The sequence below is a fragment of the Epinephelus fuscoguttatus genome, linkage group LG17 (assembly GCF_011397635.1).
Source record: "Epinephelus fuscoguttatus linkage group LG17, E.fuscoguttatus.final_Chr_v1".
Lineage (NCBI taxonomy): Eukaryota > Metazoa > Chordata > Actinopteri > Perciformes > Serranidae > Epinephelus > Epinephelus fuscoguttatus.
Window position 1 is genome coordinate 713,883 of NC_064768.1, and position 20,940 is coordinate 734,822.

Below are 20,940 nucleotides of genomic sequence, written 5' to 3' on the forward strand. Positions count from 1 at the left end.
TTTTTCTCTGTATGCACCCCGGTATGGGTGGTTCTCTGTATATAGTATGTTAATGTTTATATGTTTAAAGAATTTGAAAAATGTCAAGTCATTTGAATTCTTAAGATCATCTAAGAAGTTCATCTAAGTGAATTTCATTTCAATTTTAGGGCAATTTCATATTAACAGAACGAATGGGTGTAAATATAACATGATAATAATATGTGATGTAACTAAAAAAACTAAAGCTATATTTGACAAATGAATAATGTGAATATAGTCGCAGCCTAACTGTTAATGACACACTCGGTGGAGACGTTGGGTAAAGAAGGTGGAAATATGTAAGTAGAAAAGCAGTGGTTTGTAGATTTTATCATACATTTCAGGGCACTCAACCTCAACTCTGAATCAGGGTAAAGATATTTATTCATTTTTCAATAGTAGCTAATTAAGACTTTTCCTACTGAAATTTAGAAGAAAAAAATACAGAGCCATTTTTTAAACATTTTAAGTATTATACCACGTACATATAGGCTACTACGTATTATACCACCTAATTACTATAGTTGTAGTATTAAACTACAAGTACCACCCATCGTCTCGCCTTTCATGGGTGCCAGGTTCTCTAGAGTTGGAGGTGAAAATTGCATCTTAAGCACAATGGGTTTACAACGTCGATCTGGCAACGTACACAGAGCCCAATCTCACTGCTGTCGTCACTGAGGTCAGGTAGACCGAGCGAAGATGGCGACCGCCTACGAGAGATACAATTTGTAAGTACATAGAACATAGTTAATGTTTTTTAAATCTGTCTCCCGATGTTCTTATGTGATAAAAGGCGAGCACGAGCCAGAGCTTGTGAATGAGGTAAAGCGGGAGCTGAAGCTGAGAAGTAGCACTGATGACACAACGGCTGAAGTTCGCTGACCGGAACGGAGGGTAACGTTAGAACAGGAGCCAGTCAAGTTTCACTCCACACTCAATCATTATGAAGAAAACATCTTGGCATCGGCATGAAACTTTAGACTTGACAGGAAGTGTATACGGCTGTCAAATACGTCATTTCTTTAAATCACCAACAGGGGTTTTGTTAAGTGAGAACAGGGCGGCTCAAAGTTAGTTCACCTAACGCTAAGTTAGCTAGCAACAAGGCTTGGTCATGGCTTTATTTCGTATATTTTAAACCGGGATATACTGTTAGTTCCATTCTGAGGTGGCATGTGATAGTTGTTTTGTGACACTCTTTTCTATGAAACGCAAGTTTATTAAGCCATTAGTCATGACAGTGACTGTGTGTTAACCGAACACATTTGGTGAAATTAAATGTTATCTATTGCAATCTAGGCCCTTCGCATTACAGACAGTTGAAAGAGCTCTCTCTTACTTTCCCAGACACACCCTTGTTCAAACATGGCACCTTATTCAAAGGGCGAGCTACCTGGTCCGACCAGTGTTTCATACCATCTGTACTGAGTGAAACGATCATTGTTACCCTGACAGTTTCAGGTTGTTAGGATAGAGTGTTCCTCAGCCACCATGGACATTTGAGATGAGAATGAACAGTTCCCATAATATTCTCATTTTTAGGTTCATACTTGTATTTGGAGTTCTACGAGACTTTGTTAACATGCGTTTATGTTCAAAAAACACGTTATTTTTCTCATGCTGTCTGCCTGAATATACCTGTATTCACCCTCTCCTTGAAATGCTCTGTTTTAGCACCTATTTCTTTAAGCCCCCCTTCCAGAGGGCCCAGCCTGCTCTCATTGGTCAGGGTTTCCGGGTCTTCCACATCTGTGCTTTAGGCATCTTTAGCCCGGTTTCCACCAAGCAGTCTGTTACAGTTCAGTTCAGTAAGATATGCATTTTTTCTGTTTCCACTGTGAAAAGTTGTGGATGGTATCAATGGAATTGTTCCTTATTGTCCTCATTTTTGGCCACCCCTCTGTTGGGGTACCTAGCTCACAGATGTGGTACTTAAAGGTGGAGCTAGAAACACTGCAGTCCATTGATTGGTCAATAAATGGTAAATGGACTGCACTTGTGTCAGGCTTTTACACTACATGTCACATTCACCTATTCACACACACAGTCAAACACTGGTGGCCGAGGCTACCATACATGATGCCACTTGCTACTCAGTAACTATTCACACGCTCTCACATTCCAATGAAACAGCCATCAGGAGCAATTTGGGATTCAGTATCTTAGATTAGATGAGATAGAACTTTATTAATCCCTTGGGAAGACTCCCTCAGGGAAATTAAGATTCCAGTAGCATTGGATAGCAGCAATCAAAACATAAAAAAAAAAAAAAAAGTAAAACAATTTGTAAAATATAAATATAATATATATGATACAGATATGCCCAAGGATACTTTGATATGCGGTCTGGATGAGCCAGAGTTGCCCAAGGACAGAGGACAGTCAGTCTTGCACAGGGCTGAGTTTAAATATCCTCTGACCGCAGCCTGTTCTGTTTTGTTCTGAAGATGTTGCCGTGCAACCTCGTTTTGTGGACAATAAATGAGGTGCAGACTTCCCTCTGTGTCATCAGTGATCAGGAAAGTGATCAGCACATCACATACTAAGCGAGCGGCCTGTTAATTATGCTGTCAGCAAAGCATTAATGATTGTGTTAAGTGGCTAATGGGCACGTAGCTACTTGCATGTTTCAGATGATATGTCATGTTTGTAGTTGATGAATGATAGGCAAATGTTTGCCTGCAGAGTTGACATATCACCTTGGGTTTGTCCTTCACCTTCTCAAAATGGTCCCACACTTTGGATTTCCTGTCTGACGTGTTATTAACTAGCCTGTCTAATAACTGGTACTAGCCCTGTAAATGAACCTGGCTCCTGTCTGACTGCTGAACATGGCTACTTCCTGTGTCTGTCCTTTCAAATTAAATTCCCACATGGTCCAGTGATATAGGTTTTGATTTAATTTGACAAGGTGCAGCTTCTAATAGAATTTCACGTTTGTTTTTTAAAAAAAAATACAGAGCCATTTTTTAAACATTTTAAGAATTATACCATGTACATATAGGCTACTTATCTTATCTGATGCTGCACTAAAATGACTCAAGATTATTGGTTTCTTTGAAATTTAGGGGAAAAATCTCAAATTATCTGAATTCAGCTTAATTTAGAAAAAGTTCCAGTCCACATTGTTTGTAGTACCTGTGCTGAACCATGCAAACTGTTTGCTGAGGTTCTTAAACACTTAGTGTGTCAGTAATACTACTTTGTGTTGGTGTAGCACAGCCATGCTAAGTGTTGTTGAAGTTATGAAAGGCCAACAATAGGGTGTTTGTGTGTGTATCGCTACAGCACATTCTTCTGCTACAGGGATTTAAACCCCAACGAGCTGTGTGATACTTAAGCTGTTGCTGCTGTTAGACCTCTTTGTAACAGGGATGCCCCATTTCACTACTTATTTGAGTTGAATTGTCTGTCATAGACTGAAATGATTGAACATAACTGTTTCCATCCCCCGTTTTGCGAATCAACATTTTTTTGAATCAATCAAAGCCCGGCTAAAGCAAGCGTATTTTAGTTTGTGCAAATCAGGGGATTTTAATTTGATTTTTGGCGTTTCCATCATACATTTTCGATGCAATACTTCTAGATGCGCATCTAAACAGGTTGATGGAAACATGGCTAATGACTTCTCCTTGGTGCAAAAAACATCATGCTCCCAGGTCACTTCACTTTGTTAGGATCCTTTCTTATCAAAAAGGCTTTTTGAAATCAACTTTAGTTTCTTGCTTCATGCCACTGCAGCAGGATGGATATGATGTAAGGTGGGATCCTGCATCCAGAGGTTAAACAGCAGTCTCTATGCTCACATTGCCCCCTCATTGCCTACAAAACATCAAATGGTTGGGTTGTGATGTAGGGGTGGGAATTGCCAGAGTACCCACGGTATGATATTATTGCGATATTCTGCGTATTGCAATAAAATATATTGCGAAATATTTAGTGGTTTATTACCGTATATCCTGCAAATTATTTTCTCAAAGGAAAAGTTTGTCAACATCAGATTTACGTATTGAGAAGTTTTCAGTCTATTCATCTGACTTCATTTTTATTGCAGCAAAATGTGATGCAAAGCAGGCAGACTGACCAACACTGTCATAAAAACCTGTCAGAAATGCTGCATACACCTGACAAACTAAGCTGTTAGCAGTTTTAACACTTTCTGCAAGGCCACATTAAGCATGTGAGTGAGACATTAAACATGCAGGTATCCAGCTGGTGTGACTTTCATGTACTGCTTGCGGACTGTTATTTTCTTAGCTCTCAGAGCTGGATGGTAATTTTTTCAAGCTAAGTATATCCAGTCTTAGTTGATTTTTTTTTTTTTTTTTTTGCGGAGCGGGTTTAGAGTTAGCTTGGTCGTCAACAGCTAATGCTATCTCTGGATAGTGGCGTGTAAGGTGAGCCCTCGTGTTTGTAGTATTTTATTCTCATATGACACAGCATGTGTCATATCTAAGTCCGCCTTTCCCTCTGTGTTAAAAATCCAAAATAACTCCCGACATCTGATTTTGAATGCTGATGGTGCGTTTCTGATTACTTTCTCCAGTGCCTTTGTCTTTGTGCCGGTGGCTTAGTGGTAGAGCAGGCGCCCCGTGTACAAGGCTGTTGCAGCAGCGGCCCAGGTTTGACTCCAGCCTGTGGCCCTTTGCTGCATGTCACTCCTCCCCTCTCTCCCCTTTCATGCTTATCTGTCCTATCCATTAAAGGCTAAAAAGCCCCAAAAAATATCTTTAAAGAAAAAGAAAGAAGAGGTGACCACTGTGGAGCAGGAAGTAGCAAAGATTAGTAAGGATGAAGTGAGGAGGGCATTGAAGAGGATGAAGAGTGGAAAGGTAGTTGGTCCTGATAATATACCTGTGGAAGTATAGGATATATAGGATAGGATCAGGAATGAGTACATTAGGGGGACAGCTCATGTTAGATGTTTTGGAGATAAAGTCCGAGAGGCCAGACTGAGATGGTTTGGACGTGTTCAGAGGAGGGATAGTGAATATATCGGTAGAAGGATGCTGAGGTTGGAACTGCCAGGCAAGAGGCCTAGGGCAAGACCAAAGAGGAGCTTTATGGATGTAGTGAAAGAGGACATGAAGTCAGTTGGTGTGAGACAAGAGGATGCAGAGGATAGGTTCAGATGGAGGCAGATGATATGCTGTGGCGACCCCTAAGGGGAACAGCAGAAAGAAGAAGATCTTATTTGCAAACGTGTCTTGTAGGGTTGCTCGATTATGTAAACGATCATAATCACAATTATTTTGGTCAAAATTGATATCACGATTATGCAAACGATTATGCGGCACACGACTGATATTGTTTACACGACGGCGTGTCATTTCTGTCTCTGTATGGTCGCATGTTTACAATTCTCCTCTGCTCTCTGCGGAGTTCGGCCCTGATGGGCACAGACCATAGACTGTATAAAATAGTGGACGTAGTCACCGTGACGTCATCCGCCCGTTTCTGAAGAGTGGATTTGAAGCTCAAAACACTCCGCTCTGGACGTCGCCATCTTGGCAGTGCCTGACTCCGCCCAACTCCCGGACAATCAAAAATGGGCAAAGAGGTGGGCCAAAGAAAGCCTGGTTGCCTAAACACGCCCACCTCACTCGGCGCTGCTAAGTTAGCTAAGGCTAAGAAGCTACGGGGCTAAGAAGCTACGCTACTTTGGCTAGCCCTGTGGTGTTGGCTGCTCCCTTGGTGCCAGCTCCCTCACGAAACTTGAGGTAAGTTGAGTTTAGCTGAAACTAACGTTATACAACAAACTTTGAAACAATGATTCAGCTGTTATCTTAAAAAAAAGGCTTCAACTTTTTTTAAATATGTAACGCTAATAATTTATTACACTCATTTTACTTTCATATACACAGTGTGGATCATTGGTGACAGCTATGTCCGGCGTGGTGTCCAGAGAGCTGCAGAGACCTTGGGAAGCACCCTCAGCATGCCGGGCATCCGCGTCTGCTGGTTTGGCTGACTGCAGTGGGGAGGCCTTCTCTCCTTCTTTTCGCACTCCCTGTGAGGAAGAGCAGCACCAGATGTCCTCATCATCCACTGTGGCGGCAATGGCATGGTGAAGGTCAGCAGTGTCAAGCTGGTCAGCATGATGAAGGAGGACCTGCACCAGCTTCACCTCCAGCATCCTGGCATTAAGATAATATTTTCTTCACTGGCCCAAAGGTGCAGGTGGGAGGCTGGTGGCAATCCAGCAAAGATTGATAAGGCCAGGAAATGTGTGTTATGGCTACATTTGTTCATAGTTTAAATGGTGCCATAATTGAGCACCCTAACATCAGACACATTCATCTCACACCTAGGGGAAATTATATGTTTTTAAGTAAATTAGTTAATTGTCTTAAAGACCACCTCCAAACGCAGTGAACTGCTTACAGTTGGCAGTGTTACTGCTTTTGAATTTGGCCTTTAGGACACATTTTGTTAGGCCTGATCATAGCCCAGGCTGTCATGGCTAATGTTGAGTTTTTGATATTCATCTATAACTTGTTTAAAATTTCAATAAATTCTATTTACATTTGCACTCCTTTTGTCTTTGTTACTGACTGAATGTTGTATTTCACAATCAAATCTGACTGTCAATTGAAAGGACAAATAAATCATATACTACAGACAAAACATTAAGCATTAATGTTTAACATTGTCACTGACAAAAAATTAAGCTGTCCATTTCTGTGTGGGCCTGATTATTTTAACTTTGTACTTGAAGATAACTAAGCATCTTACACCCAGCAGCAGAGCCTGAGAAGATTTTGGAGAGTAACCTTTGTTTGCTGCTCTGTTAGAAGTCTAGTTTTAACAGAAGAATGTGACTAGATAAAAGGGCTCAAAGTGAAAAACAAAGAATTAGCTGGACACAATAGTTTTGAAGCCCCCAAGGAGGTATCACTTGTTCGCTATGTTGCCAACTCTGAGAGGGTCTTCCTCAGGCAAAGGTACTGTGACGTTTTTATAGTGAGGCAAGCAGAAAGATAATCAGCCAATTATGTGTTGCTGGTTTTTTTAGCCTCACTATATAAGTCTCAATACCGAGCAATACCCACAGAACCTTCTCATATGTCACAACGTCACAAATAAATAATACCTCCTACGGGACTTAAAACTATTCAGTGTGCACATATTTCCTTGTTTTTCACAAAAGGAGGAGACTTTCTCAGTGAATTTTCTTCATTTGTCTTAAAGAAATGTCCAAACAAAACCAGCACATAACATCAGCTTTTCATTTTTTTTTTTTTTTTTTACATTCTGCTAAGATAAATGCAAACTTGGGTAAATGTTAAGACATAAATGAAAACATTAAGATGCCATTAATAACTATTGTATTTTGTTAAAGGTTTAAATTACCACTATATTTCCAATCATCACAGAAAACTGATGAAAGACAGCTTTCAAAAAAATTGCTTTTACTCTCAAGTAAATTTTGTCTGATCCACTTTATATCACAAAAATTCGAACCATTTCACAGTTTAACAAAATTAAGTCAAAGCTTGCATTCATGAAAACATCCATTTTAAAATGTTACAAAAAGTACACATGAAATAAATGAAAAGATTTATAACAGTAATTATAAAACCTATGGATTAAGACCCAGTGTCATAATTTGCAAAATCTTAATTTCTTGTTAAACAACCTCTTTACTGTGGAGTAAATATCACATTGGTCGGGGCATTGTAACTTTCCACAAGTGTCCTACATGAGAGAAAGATAATAGGTTGAAAACACAGGTAGAAAACATTGACTACAGCCTGTCTTGGTTAAAAGCCCACTCACCACCAAAATGATCTTATTGCTGAGTAAGTGGCTGTCATTCATAAAATAGTTTTGTGTTTAAGTTCTGTAGATATTCAACTTTATATTTGAATGTGATTTTAAATTTAACTGTACTATCAAGACAACTAGAGTATGAATGTACAGTATGCAATTCATCCACATTAAAATAATTGTTGCTATCAAAAGGAAACTGAACTGTTACCAAAGCTCACTGTCACTGTGGAATCATGCTATGTTCAGCTGTCTCATTATGAGAATATTTTTTCCATTGGTTCTTCACAGACTGTGTGTGGGGAAAAAGGTAGTAATTCTCACTTTGATAAAGGGTCTTTGCATAAAAGGCACTAAAATGTTAAAGTTGGTAAATACATGTCATGTTCCTTGATTAATAAAATCTTCATTTGGCCTTTTGCATCAGGGGAACACTAAACTGCACTGGTGTGTCAGTAATTTCACCTTATCAGTAATAGTACAGAGCAAGCTGTGCCCTAATCGAGTACTTAGTAATGTATGACAATTAGTAATTTATGTAATGCATTTAAATGTATTATGGACAATAATTCATCATTTCAAACTAATAAGTTTCTTGACTCTTTGTGAGGTACTGTATGGAAAAAAGGTGTCTTTATCCTGGAGTCAGTGCTGAAGTGATGACACTCAAAGTGTTCACTGCACAGACGGGAAGTCTTGTTTGGAGTCCAGTTCTGTCTCCTCGTGTTGAGTGTCCACTGGTCCAGTCTGTCTGGGTCACCTAGAGGAAAACTTTACACAGACAAATAGATATTAAAAGTAATATATGTGTTAGGTTACCTACTTAACAGACTCCATTACATGCAAACAATACAACTTAACTTACTTCAATGTTTAACAGATCATAATCAATTTATTTTAGCAAAACAAAAAGGTGGTGGCCATCACAGTCCTCATATTCTGTCTGTGCATTATCTATTGTTGTATAAGCACAGGCCTATATGATACACTAATCTTCTTAATATTTTATATGTGACAGTCAAATGTCACATTAGTTTTTTTTCAATTACGTTACACACCTTATTGTAATTTCACACAGTTCGCCACTTTTTAATTCACATACACAAGTATAGCCTTAATGTTATGTTAATGTTACACTGCTCATATGACAACGTTAACATTGCATCACATTAGCTAACTAACGTGGTGGACCTTTATTTTCAAACCTCACACAGCCTCAGCCTTTTGTTCAAAATATTCTCTCCCTAAATGCCTAAATCCTAACACTTCTCTGTCAGGCTCTGACTTCGATGCATCCCCGGACTGGCGTCTTGCTCGAGGGCTAACTGTTAGCTGGCTAGTTAGCTAGTTAACGAGCTAAGCTTGTGTTGTATCGTATTGTCTGTGGCTCTGTAACTTGATGTGGATGTTGCTGCTGTGATACAGGTCGCATTTGAAAATGAGACCTCCGGTATCAACGTGATTTTACATGTATTAAATAAAGACTTAATAATATAATAATCAGCTGACAAGCTAGGTGGTGACCGCAAACACCGATACACGCTGCTGACAAGCTAGGTGGTGACCGTAGTGACCGCAGACACCGATACCTGCTAATTAGCGCTAACATATAAACATAAATAAAATAATACTAGAATTTCAGAATTTCACTTACCGAAAAACCTGGAGCACAGACTTCTTGGACGGTCTGTTGGTATAATTAATTGAACAGCAAGCCATATTACTCCAATATTTGCCTGAAAAATTATCCGAAAGGCGCAAACACGGCTGAGAGTACGGGTTCAATGCCTTGAACATGGGCACGAATTGGCTGAGATGATGCCGAGCAGACGGCCGAGTCGAGGCTCAGCTCTGCAGCAGAGCCAGCGGCTAGTTAGCATGCTAGTTAGCCACCCGTGATGGTGCGACCTGTCAGTCAAAGTGACCATGCCCTTAATTATGCGCAATTTCAAACCTTAATAACATTTAAACAGAAGAGTTAGAAAAAAATTCACCCCCCCCAGAGTTGTCATAAAGGGGAACTTAACTATAGAGCCCAAAACCATTTTTTGTACCAGGCTGTAAACATGTTTATTTCTGCTCTAAAGTTGGGCATTTTAACATGGGGGTCTATGGGAATTGACTCACTTCCGGAGCCAGCCTCAAGTGGACAGTCAGTGAACTGCAGTTTTTGGCACTTCCGCATTGGTCTCACTCGTCTCCCCTGGAGGTTGGGGCTTGGCACAGACACACAAACACAGACACACACAGAGACACACAGACATGTGCGTGCGCGCGCACACACACACACACACACACACACACACACACACAGACCAACCTCTCTCGCTCTGTGAATAGAGGAGAGGAGCGGAGGGGGCAGTATTGCACATGCGCGGCTTCCGGGTATGTTTGAGTATGATTATTGATCATCTAGATTAAAATTTGATTAATCGAGCAGCCCTAGTGTCTTTTAACAATTAAGTTTACCTTTTCCTTAATCCACAGCTATACTGTCACTGTGCTGTCACATTATTTAATGAATCCCTTTAATCACATTGTTTTATAGATTGCTCCCTGGTGTTGTTGATGGATAATGACATTTTTTTTTTAAATTAAAGCATTTCTTTTTCAAAAAAGGTTTTAATGGAAATCATGTTCTGAGTTTGTTGATGGTTTTTATGGTGCATATTTGGTCTAAATTTAAACAATAGCCAACATGTGTAGTATTGTAATAAACACATTGATGGCTTTCCCAGAATGTGTTATTAATTACAGGGCTATTTCTATATTAACTTTAATCAATAACATAAATGATAGAACAAATGTTTCCACTCTTGAACATTTGACAATGAAGGGTAAAACAGCATTACAGTTTGTGCTTTCTGGTGTATTTTTTCTGACATTTATTATGACACTGAAAAACACTAATTTACCAAACTGTCCTGTTAGATAAATGATGAGGCATACAGTAAATCTGAAATGAACCAGACAAAAGTGTTCTGTAGTTACTGAAAAATGCACTCAGTACTGTTAAATCACGTTAGCTTTGTGTAAAATTTGATGAAATGGAAAAATATCATCCCAGATTACAAAGACAAACACTTTTTTTCAGTTGTTATTTCTGTAATTTGGAATAAAACAAATGTACATAAGATGTACCATGCTGACATCTTACAGATCTTGATCAAACAAAAAAACAAACATACAAGGACATACGATATGAATTACTAAACCCAACTTTGAAATTAAAATCTTATTGTCAAATCTTCATTACACACAACAGAGTTTGTATGCAAGATGCATACTCAGTACACATCTATTACAGGTGTCACATTTTGCCATTTCCAGCTGTTTCCCTTGGATGTCAAATTAGGAAATACCTTCAGCTGTGCAGGTGGTGACTGTGCTATAGTTGATCCATCACTTGATTCCCATTTAATGTTTTAAGAATGCTGTTTTTTAAAATGTTACTACTTCCGTCAGCTGTCTGACAACAGCAGAAATTAAGTCAGGTAAGAAACTAAATCCGAATACTAAGGATAGAGAATAACAAAAAAACGGGTGAAGCTTGGTTTTGTCAGAGGAAGCTGAACTTGAAGTGGTTTTCTGGCATCATAATCACAACCCATTTGAGAGCTCAGGATGTTGTCCATGCAGTCTCCCTTCTCCACAGTCCAAATGAATGGCACCAAATACGCCGCTCCATACATGAGATCTTCCTTCTTTTGGCAGCAGTCATTCAGGTTTCACAATGTGGATGCCTTTTGAATTACGGTAAAAGACAAACACTTTTGTTAAGACATGGTGGGTCACAATGAATCATATACATATACCAGCTTGACAGAATAGGTGCATGAATGTCTGCTTCAGTTAAAGAATAACTAACTTGTATGGACTTACAGTATTAGGTGAACAAAACTCCTAAATGAAAAAATAATCTTCTAAATGCTGTATTGTACCTTATAATTATTATCAATACTTCATCAATTTAAACCAGTAAGTTGCTAGATTCTTTATGTGGTATATAAAAAGGTCTCTGTACCCTGAGGTCAGTGCTGAAGCGATGAGTCTCAAAGTGTTTACAGCACAGATGTGAAGTCTTGTTAGGAGTCCAGTTCTGTCTTCTCACGCTGATCATCCACTGGTCCACCTGGTCCACTGGATCACCTAGAGGAAAACTTAACACAGACAAACAGATATGTAAATGAATATATGTGTTAGGTTATCTCCCTCACAGACTTTTTTTCCCATGAAAACATTTCAATTTAAATTTCTTAATGTCCAACAGGTCACCGCTTTATTTTAGTTTAAAAGAGGTGGAGGACATTACAGTTCTCATATTCATATCTGTTGAATTTACACTTATTTTTCATATGTGACAGTCAAATGCATTGTTTTGTCATACCACATTCACTTACGGTATGTAACACATGACTAAATTCAGTAAGTGTTAAAGATGATGTAAAAACACTGAATGCAGCGGACAAGCTGTTGACATTTCAGTCTACAGCAGATCACAGCCGTCTGTTTTAGCAATAATATTAATAAGAATAATGAAGTTTGGGTTTGTGGACCATCAAATTTTGCGTTAACTTTCCGTATACCCTCTATATCTAGCTCCAGCTAAACCAAAGAACGCAATATCTAGTTAGACTGAAGTTATTTCTTAAACCATGCTGAAACGTGACATTAATATTTTCAAATTACAAACAAACACCTTATTGTAATTGCACACAGTCTGCAACATTTTAACCTAACTGTTACTATCCAAGTCTAGCATTGACATTATGTTAACGTTACATTGCCCGTATGGCAAGTGTATCGCCTACATATCATAACTTTAGCTGACTAACTTTAATGTGGTGGAGCTTTGTTTTCTAACCTCACACAGACACCTTTTGTTGAAAAGTATTATCACCCTAAATTCTAACACTTCTGTATTATGTTTGGACTTGGGCTCTTCCTGGTTGGCAGCTAGATAGTGAGATAAGGAGCTAAGCTAACAAGCGACACAATCAACAATACATGCTAATTAGTGTTGACATAAAATGATAAAGGAAAGTCACTTATCGATATACTAGAGAACTGGTATTTTGGATGGTCAGTTGGTACAATGATCTGCGCAGCAAGCCTTATTATTTGTCCGACATTTGAACAAAAAAATCTCCGGCTGCTCCAGCCAGCCGGCTTCAGCACCTCTAAGTAAGGAGGTCAATTTAAGTGGCCTGATGTGAGGTTGAGCAGACAGTCTGTCAGTCAAAGTGGCCATGCCCTTAATTATGTAGAACTTTAAGCCTTAAAAACATTTAAACGGGATCGTTATAAAAAAAAAATTCACCCCCTGTAAAGTTGTCATGAATGATGAAATAAGACATAGAGGCCCAAATCGTTATTTGAACCAGTCTGTAAACATTAAGTTGGGCATTTTAACATGGGGATGGGGATTTGCTCAGTTTTGCAGCCAGCCTCACTCGGCAGCCCCGGAGTTTGCTGTTTGGTGATTACAGTGGCTGAAAGTATTGCGGTAAGCGAGTTGTGTCATTTCCGGTGTTTCTGTGACAGCGTCTCTGTACTGCTCTAGTGAATTCTGCTGGCCTGCTTTCTGCTTTCTCACTAGCCTGAGTGTCAGACTGAAGCTCCCAGAACCTTCAGTCTGACATGGCTTCCATTGAAGGCGATTTACAAGGGGGAGGGAATTTGATTTTTCCCTAACCAATCAGTAGAGATCAACAACTCACCCAGAATCTGACGTCACTAGTATCCATGCCTCGGGGGTGCCGAAAACAAGCGAGCATTGCCCGTTTAAAATGTCTCCATTGTCGTGCACGCCCAGCTGCATCGCTGTTAAATCCAGTTTAGCAGCTTCCTTATTTTGGTCCTCCATTAACGCGAGTAGTGGCGAAATACCTCGATAGCATCATGAATGTGGTCTGTAGGATCTGTAGCGGTCGCCATTGTTGCTATCCTCACCAGTTACCCAGCGGCATACAGCTTGACATCAGCGTGGCGCTGATTGGCTAATCGCTAGACCACCGCCGTTCATTGGTCCGTCCAGCGTTTGGACGAGATAAATCGCAAATTCAGTGCAGTATGCCAGACCAGAGATGCAAGCCTGCTCAGTTGAGTGGGTGGGGTCTATGGTCTGGAACCAGGCTACTTTCTCACTTCAGTTGCTTTAAGATCTACTTCAAGTCTTAACCCACACTAGTTCTGTTTAAGCACCTATAGCTCTCCTCCTTTTTACAACTTCCCTGCTAATCTCTTAGCTGTTGTTTGCACATTACTAGCCTTGGTAGCTACATTAGCTTTACAGTTAGCGATGGCTTCTCCCTCTGCTCTTTCTTTTGCTCGGTGTGCCAAATGTTTAGCTATGCCTCTGCCTCCTTTAGCGACAGTGGTAACTGTAACAAGTGTAGCTTATTTGCTGCGTTGGAGGCGAGGCTTAGTTAATTAGCAGCGCAGCTCCACACCATGAAAAACCATTTAGTAGCTGCGGTAGTTAGCCAGCCCCCTGTAGCCGGTACGGAGCCACATAGCATAGCCTCCGCTAGCGGTCCTCCGGTAACACCCGTTCAGCCGGGAGGTTGGGTAACTGTTTGCCAGAGGCACAGCTCCAAGCCAAAGCCCACGGCTCACCACCAGCCTGTTCACGTTTCCAACCGCTTTTCCCCACTCAGCGACACACCCGCTGAGGATAAAACTCTGGTTATTGGCAGCTCTATTCTGAGAAACGTGAAGTTAGCAACACCAGCGGCCATGGTCAAATGTATCCCTGGGGCCAGAGCGGGCGATATTGAATCAAATTTAAAACTGCTGGCTAAAGCTAAACGTAGATTCAGTAAGATTGTTATTCACGTCGGCGGCAATGACACCCGGTTACACCAATCGGAGGTCACTAAAATTATTACTGCCTGGGTGTGTGAATATGCAAAAACGATGTCGGACTCCGTAGTTTTCTCTGGACCTCTCCCAAATCTGACCAGTGATGACATGTTTAGCCGCATGTCATCATTGAATCGCTGGCTGTCCTGATGGTGTCCAGCAAACAATGTGGGTTTCGTTAATAATTGGCAAACTTTCTGGGGAAAACCTGGTCTTATTAGGAGAGACGGCATTCATCCCACTTTGGATGGAGCTGCTCTCATTTCTAGAAACCTGGCAAATTTTATTAGTATTTCAAATCCCTGACAACCCAGAGTTGAGATCAGGACTCAGAGTCGTAGTCCTATACGCTTCTCTGAGCTTCTAGTGCAATTACCCACCCATAGTTTTAATAGTTTTATACAAACGGTGTCTGTCCCCCGACCACCTAAATTATCTAAATCTAAAATTTTGAGTTGAGTTGTGCATAACAACCTCATAAAAATTAAAACCTCTTCTGTGACAGAAAGGCAAAATAGGAGAATTAAATGCGGACTGTTAAATATCAGGTCTCTATCATCTAAAGCAGTGTTAGTAATAGGGTTGGAATCCGGATCCGGTTCTTTTTTGGAACCAGGTCCAAAGTTCCGGGTCCGGAACCGGTTCCATCACATTTGGCGTAATGGTTCCTGCAAATGGTTCCTAGATTGTTACGTGCATTTCCATTAGAGTGCGGCATGGGCCGCATATTTCTGTCCGAACCCGACCGAGCACAACATTATCTAATCACTAAAGCACTGAGTTTGTGTCACACAGTTGTCATGGTTACAGGCTATTTAACAGGCCGGGCGTGCGCCGTTGGTGCTCCGAAGAGGGAGACCTCCGTGTTTGAGACGGGAGCGGGAGGCGGGAGGTCCGACGCTTCCAGCGAGGGGAGGGGAGACATATTACAAAATAAGATAAAATAGGAGACACCTGTCTCCCTGTTTTATTTTATTTTCAGCGTTTAATCAAGGTGGAGGCGGGCGGCGGGAGGTCCGCTTCCAGCGAGAGGAGTGGTAGAAACAAACAGCCAGTGTGTCTGTGTGGGTTATGTTCGAGTGTAAATAACAGTGGCCAAGCATGAATGCATATAACTATTTTTTATTACATTGCTGTGGTTAATTTGAGGTAATAGTGTAACTGTAGAAATGTAGTGTAGAAATCAGAGAATCACTTTTTGTTGTTATATATTCTCAGGGAGATGAAACAAGCTCTAAATCTGAAATAAACACCACACACAAATGTGTATTTTCATCTAATTGTACTGTGAAACAGTTAGAATAAAGTTTTTGTATTTGTATGATTGCATTTGTGTTTTATTATATACTTGTTTAAGTATAGCAAGTATAATGAATATAATGTAAGAGGAATCGGAAAGGAATCGGACTGTTAAGAAGGAATCGGTAAGGAATTGGAATCGTTAAAATCCTAATGAGTCCCAACCCTAGTTAGTAAACAAATTAATTTCAGATAATCATATTGATTTACTCAGTCTCACCAAAACCTGGCTGTGTCCAGATGAATATGTTAGTCTAAATGAATCCGCTCCTCCCAGTCATAATAATAATACCTACATTCCTCGAGGCAGCGGCTGAGGAGGGGGAGTTGCAGCCATTTTTAACTTTAGTCTGTTAATCACCCCTAAACCTAAACTAGATTATAATTCATTTGAAAGCCTCGTTCTTAGTCTTTTTGTAACGACCTCAGACACGAAACTGGTGGACTCAAATGCACGACTCGCAGTAGGTTTAACAAAAGTATTTTACTTGGCAAAATCAATTTAAACAAAAGGCGCTCTCAAGGATGATATACAAAGTTCAAAACAAAACACTCACAATGAGGATCAAAAAAATATCACAACTTAGAATCAAACCTTATAACATGAAAACCTGGCATCACACAGACTGAACAAGACGAACTGGCAACAAGACAAAGGGAGACAAGGACTATTTATACATGAGGTAGGGGAACACAGGTGAAACCAATCGGGGCGGGGTAGACAATCACAATGGCAGGAAAATCACACAAAGGGAGGAAGTCAGGGTCTGAAAAAAGAGGGAAAAGGTGAGTACAAAATAAAACAGGAAGTGCACGACAAGACTGGACATGAGTGACTTTAACTTAACATAAAGTGCTCATGACAAGTGCTCATGACAACAAAGGACTAAACATGAAACTAAACAAAGGCATGACATAAAATATGAAACACTAAACATGAACATGAATAAAATTAACATACTTGACGAGACACAACACTTTTACATCCAACCTGGAAAACCTCACAGCCACTTTTATTTGTTATAGTGTACCGTGCTCCTGGCCGTATTCTGAATTTGTTTCTGAAATCTCAGAGTTTTTGTCCAGTTTAGTTCTTAAATCAGATAAAGTTATTATTGTAGGCGATTTTAATATTCATGTCAACGTTGATAATGACTCCCTGGCTACCGCGTTTATCTCACTATTAGACTCCATTGGCTTCAGTCAGGGTGTACATGAACCCACTCACTGTTTTAACCATACCCTTGATCTAGTTCTGACGTATGGAATTGAAATTGATAACCCAGTCTTTCCACAGAATCCCTCGCTATCAGATCATTATTTGATTGCTTTTGATTTCTTTTTACTTGATTACACGCCACTCAGCAACAGTTACTATACTAGATGTTTATCAGGTAGTGCTGTCGTAGAATTTAAGGAAATGATTACTCCGTTGTTAAATTCAATGCCAAGTCCTTCAGTAACAGAGGTTTCCCGTGCCGACTTTAATCTCTCCCGAATTGATCATCTTGTCGATAGCGCCGTAGGCTCGCTGCGAACAACACTCGACTCTGTAGCTCCTCTTAAAAAGAAGTTAACAAAGCAAAGAAAGTTTGCTCTTTGGTATAACTCTCAAACCCATAAGTTAAAACAAATATCGCGAAAATTTGAAAGGAATTGGCGATTAACCAAACTGGAAGAATCTCGTTTAATCTGGGCAGACAGTCTCAAAACGTATAAGAGGGGCCTCCGCAATGCCAGAGCAAACTATTACTCAGCATTAATAGAAGAAAACAAGAATAACCCCAGATTTCTTTTCAGCACTGTAGCCAGGCTGACTGAGAGTCAAAGCTCTGTTGAGCCTTGTATTCCTTAAGCCCTTAGCAGAAATGATTTTATGCTTTTTTAATGACAAAATTCTAACTATTAGAGGCAAAATTCATGACCTCCTGTCCTCAGATAGTACCTATCTAACCTCAAACACAGCTGTAAGACCTAATATATATTTAGATTGCTTCTCCCCTTCTCTTCAAGAATTGACCGCAGTGATTTCTTCATCTAAATCATCAACATGTCTCTTGGACCCCATCCCAACTAGGTTACTTAAGGAGGTCTTACCATTACTTAACACTCATATATTAGATATGATCAATATATCCTTATTAACAGGCTATGTACCACAGTCTTTTAAGGTAGCTGTAATTAACCCTCTCCTACAAAAGCCCACCCTGGATCCGAAGGTGTTAGCCAACTATAGACCAATATCTAATTTTCCCTTTCTTTCAAAGGTCCTTGAGAAAGTAGTCACAGACCAGCTGTGTGATTATCTCCATGATAATAATTTATTTGAGGAATTTCAGTCAGGATTTCTGTACTTGTTTTATTAGATCTTAATGTGGCATTTAACACAATTGACCATCAAATTCTGCTACAGAGACTGGAACACTTAATTGGCCTAAAAGGTTCTGCACTAAGCTGGTTTAAATCTTATTTATCTGATCATTTTCAGTTTGTTCACGTTCATAATGAGTCATCCTTACGTACTAAAGTTTGTTTTGTTTATCGATGAAGCCAGAAGAAAGTAATCAATTAACTAAACTCCATAACTGCCTTAAAGACATAAAAACCTGGATGAGCACCAATTTCCTGATGTTAAATTCGGACAAAACTGAAGTTATTGTTCTTGGCCCGAGTTTCTCTAGATGGCATTGCTCTGGCCTCTAGCACTACCGTAAGAAACCTCAGAGTAACATTTGATCAAGATTTGTCTTTTAATTCTCATTTAAAACAAACCTCACAGACTGCATTTTTTCATCTGCGTAATATTGCGAAAATTAGGCCTATCCTGACCCGAAAAGATGCAGAAAAATTGGTCCACGCTTTTGTTACCTCAAGGCTGGATTATTGTAACTCTCTATTATCAGGTAGCTCTACTAAGTCCTTAAAAACTCTCCAGCTAATTCAGAATGCAGCAGCACGTGTACTAACAGGAACTAAGAAACAAGATCATATTTCTCCTGTTTTAGCTTCTCTGCACTGGCTCCCTGTAAAATCCAGAATTGAATTCAAAATCCTACTGTTAACTTATAAAGCTCTAAATGGTCAAGCTCCGTCATGTCTTAGAGAGCTCGTAGTGCCATATTATCCCACCAGAACTCTGCGCTCGGAGAATGCAGGGTTACTTGTGGTCCCTAAAGTCTCCAAAAGTAGATCAGGAGCCAGAGCCTTCAGCTATCAGGCTCCTCTCCTGTGGAATCATCTTCCTGTTGCAGTCCGGGAGGCAGACACTGTCTCCACATTTAAAACTAGACTTAAGACTTTCCTCTTTGATAAAGCTTATAGTTAGGGCTGGCTCAGGCTTGCCTTGTACCAGCCCCTAGTTAGGCTGACTTAGGCCTAGTCTGCTGGAGGACCACCTATAATACACCGGGCTCCTCTCTCTCTCTCTCTCTCTCTCTCTCTCTCTCTCTCTCTCTCGTGTCCTATTACTGCATCTTGCTAACTCGGCCATTCTGGATGCATTCTGGATGTCACTAACTCGGCTTCTTCTCCAGAGCCGTTGTGCTCCACTGTCTCTCAGGTTAACTCCTATTGCAGCGATGCCTGGATAGTGTGATGTGTGTGGTTGTTCTGCTGCCGTGGTCCTGCCAGATGCCTCCTGCTGCTGCTGTTACCATTAGTCATACTTCTGCTGTTATTATACACCAGGGTGTCCGCGGGGTCTTAAAAAGTATTAAAAGTTGATGAATCAAATGTCGGAAAATTAAGACCCTTAAAAAGTATTCAAAAGTCTTAATCGCAATTTTATGAAGTATTAAATTTTCTTGGCATTCAAGCTTTGACAAAAAGTTAATAACTTAAAAATTATGGCGAAAGGGTAGTTTGTTGCAACCCTAGCATTAAGACAAAAATATTCACAAACGAAAAAGCACTTCTGGTTGCTGATAAGTAGTGTTTCACTTTTGATTTAACAAAAGCACTGCAGTGCAGCATGTGTCACTGACACCAGACTCAGGGCCGAATTCACAAAAGGATTGCGTGGCTTTTGCGGCCGCTAAACCGGTAAAAATGGAGCAAACAGATACCGTCTAATTCACAAAGCACGTGCAAAGGGTGAAATGCTCCACTAACTGCTGCCAAGCAGATCGAGTCTCGGTGCTCCGGTATTATTTGCACGTATTTAAATGAGGTAATATGCATATATTTGGCACAAAAATTGCCCCTTTCTATGCAAATGATCCTCATTGATAAACAACGTCTAATTCACTAACACCAGCGCTAATAGCCACAGCAGTTTGAGTGAAGTTAATAACGTCTTTAGAAAACTGGTGCAAACTGGGCGCTGGAAGCCTCTCGCCCAGACTTTCCGGTGATCATGGCAGCAGTGATCGTCTGTTAAATCAGTCTGTAAATAATATTTTGACATTATTATTATAATCATTATTACTTCAATGGCATCCGAAGATACTGATGCGTTGAACAGGTGACAGTCTGTGGTCGTTCTCAAAACACACTTCTGTCACGCACTTCAAAAGCAACTTTAAATAATTTTTTTTACGAAACGGGGGAAACAAACGTGAACAAAAATGATTCCATGATTCATATTAAATTCAAAAGATAACGAAAAAACAGCTACAAGTGAGAGGGAATAGTGATAAAGTGGTCAAACTTAGTCAAATCCACAGCCTCAACCCATCCGACACTGTTAGACTGACTCACCAGCAGACATCACTATATGAGGGTATACAGTATTCAGTACTTTGCCAAACAAAGTCTGCCATTGTTCTGCCACGGTGTTCTTTTATTCGTTCATTTATACTTTGCCATGTGGCTAATTGCAATCAGGGGCAAATCAGGGGCAAACTGCACTCAGCTGCCAAACTTTGTGGGCGTGTTTGCACTGGTATATCATTAGCGCAATATCCTTTTGTGAATAGGACGTTAAGACGGAGCAAACTGCGGATGCAAGTGAAGTGCAATTCAAGGTGCTATCAGCAGCCGCAG

At 40.2% G+C, this 20,940-nt stretch overlaps 1 protein-coding gene and 1 long non-coding RNA gene across 3 annotated transcripts in view; both read left to right on the forward strand.

Moving 5' to 3' along the window:
* The first annotated feature begins 648 nt into the window (after positions 1 to 648).
* sacm1la (SAC1 like phosphatidylinositide phosphatase a) overlaps positions 649 to 20,940 on the forward strand; it is a 135,722-nt gene continuing 115,430 nt past the window's right edge. The window contains exon 1 of one of the 2 annotated variants that reach the window (XM_049601576.1): positions 649 to 752. In XM_049601576.1, coding sequence (XP_049457533.1) covers positions 724 to 752 — 29 coding nt within the window. In that variant the 5' untranslated portion in view covers positions 649 to 723. The remainder of the gene's footprint in view (positions 753 to 20,940) is intronic. The other variant, XM_049601577.1, reaches the window with a different exon arrangement.
* LOC125904354 (uncharacterized) lies at positions 4,039 to 6,556 on the forward strand. The gene is made up of 2 exons (XR_007451446.1): positions 4,039 to 5,744; positions 5,889 to 6,556. It is a non-coding gene; the product is annotated as an uncharacterized LOC125904354 (long non-coding RNA).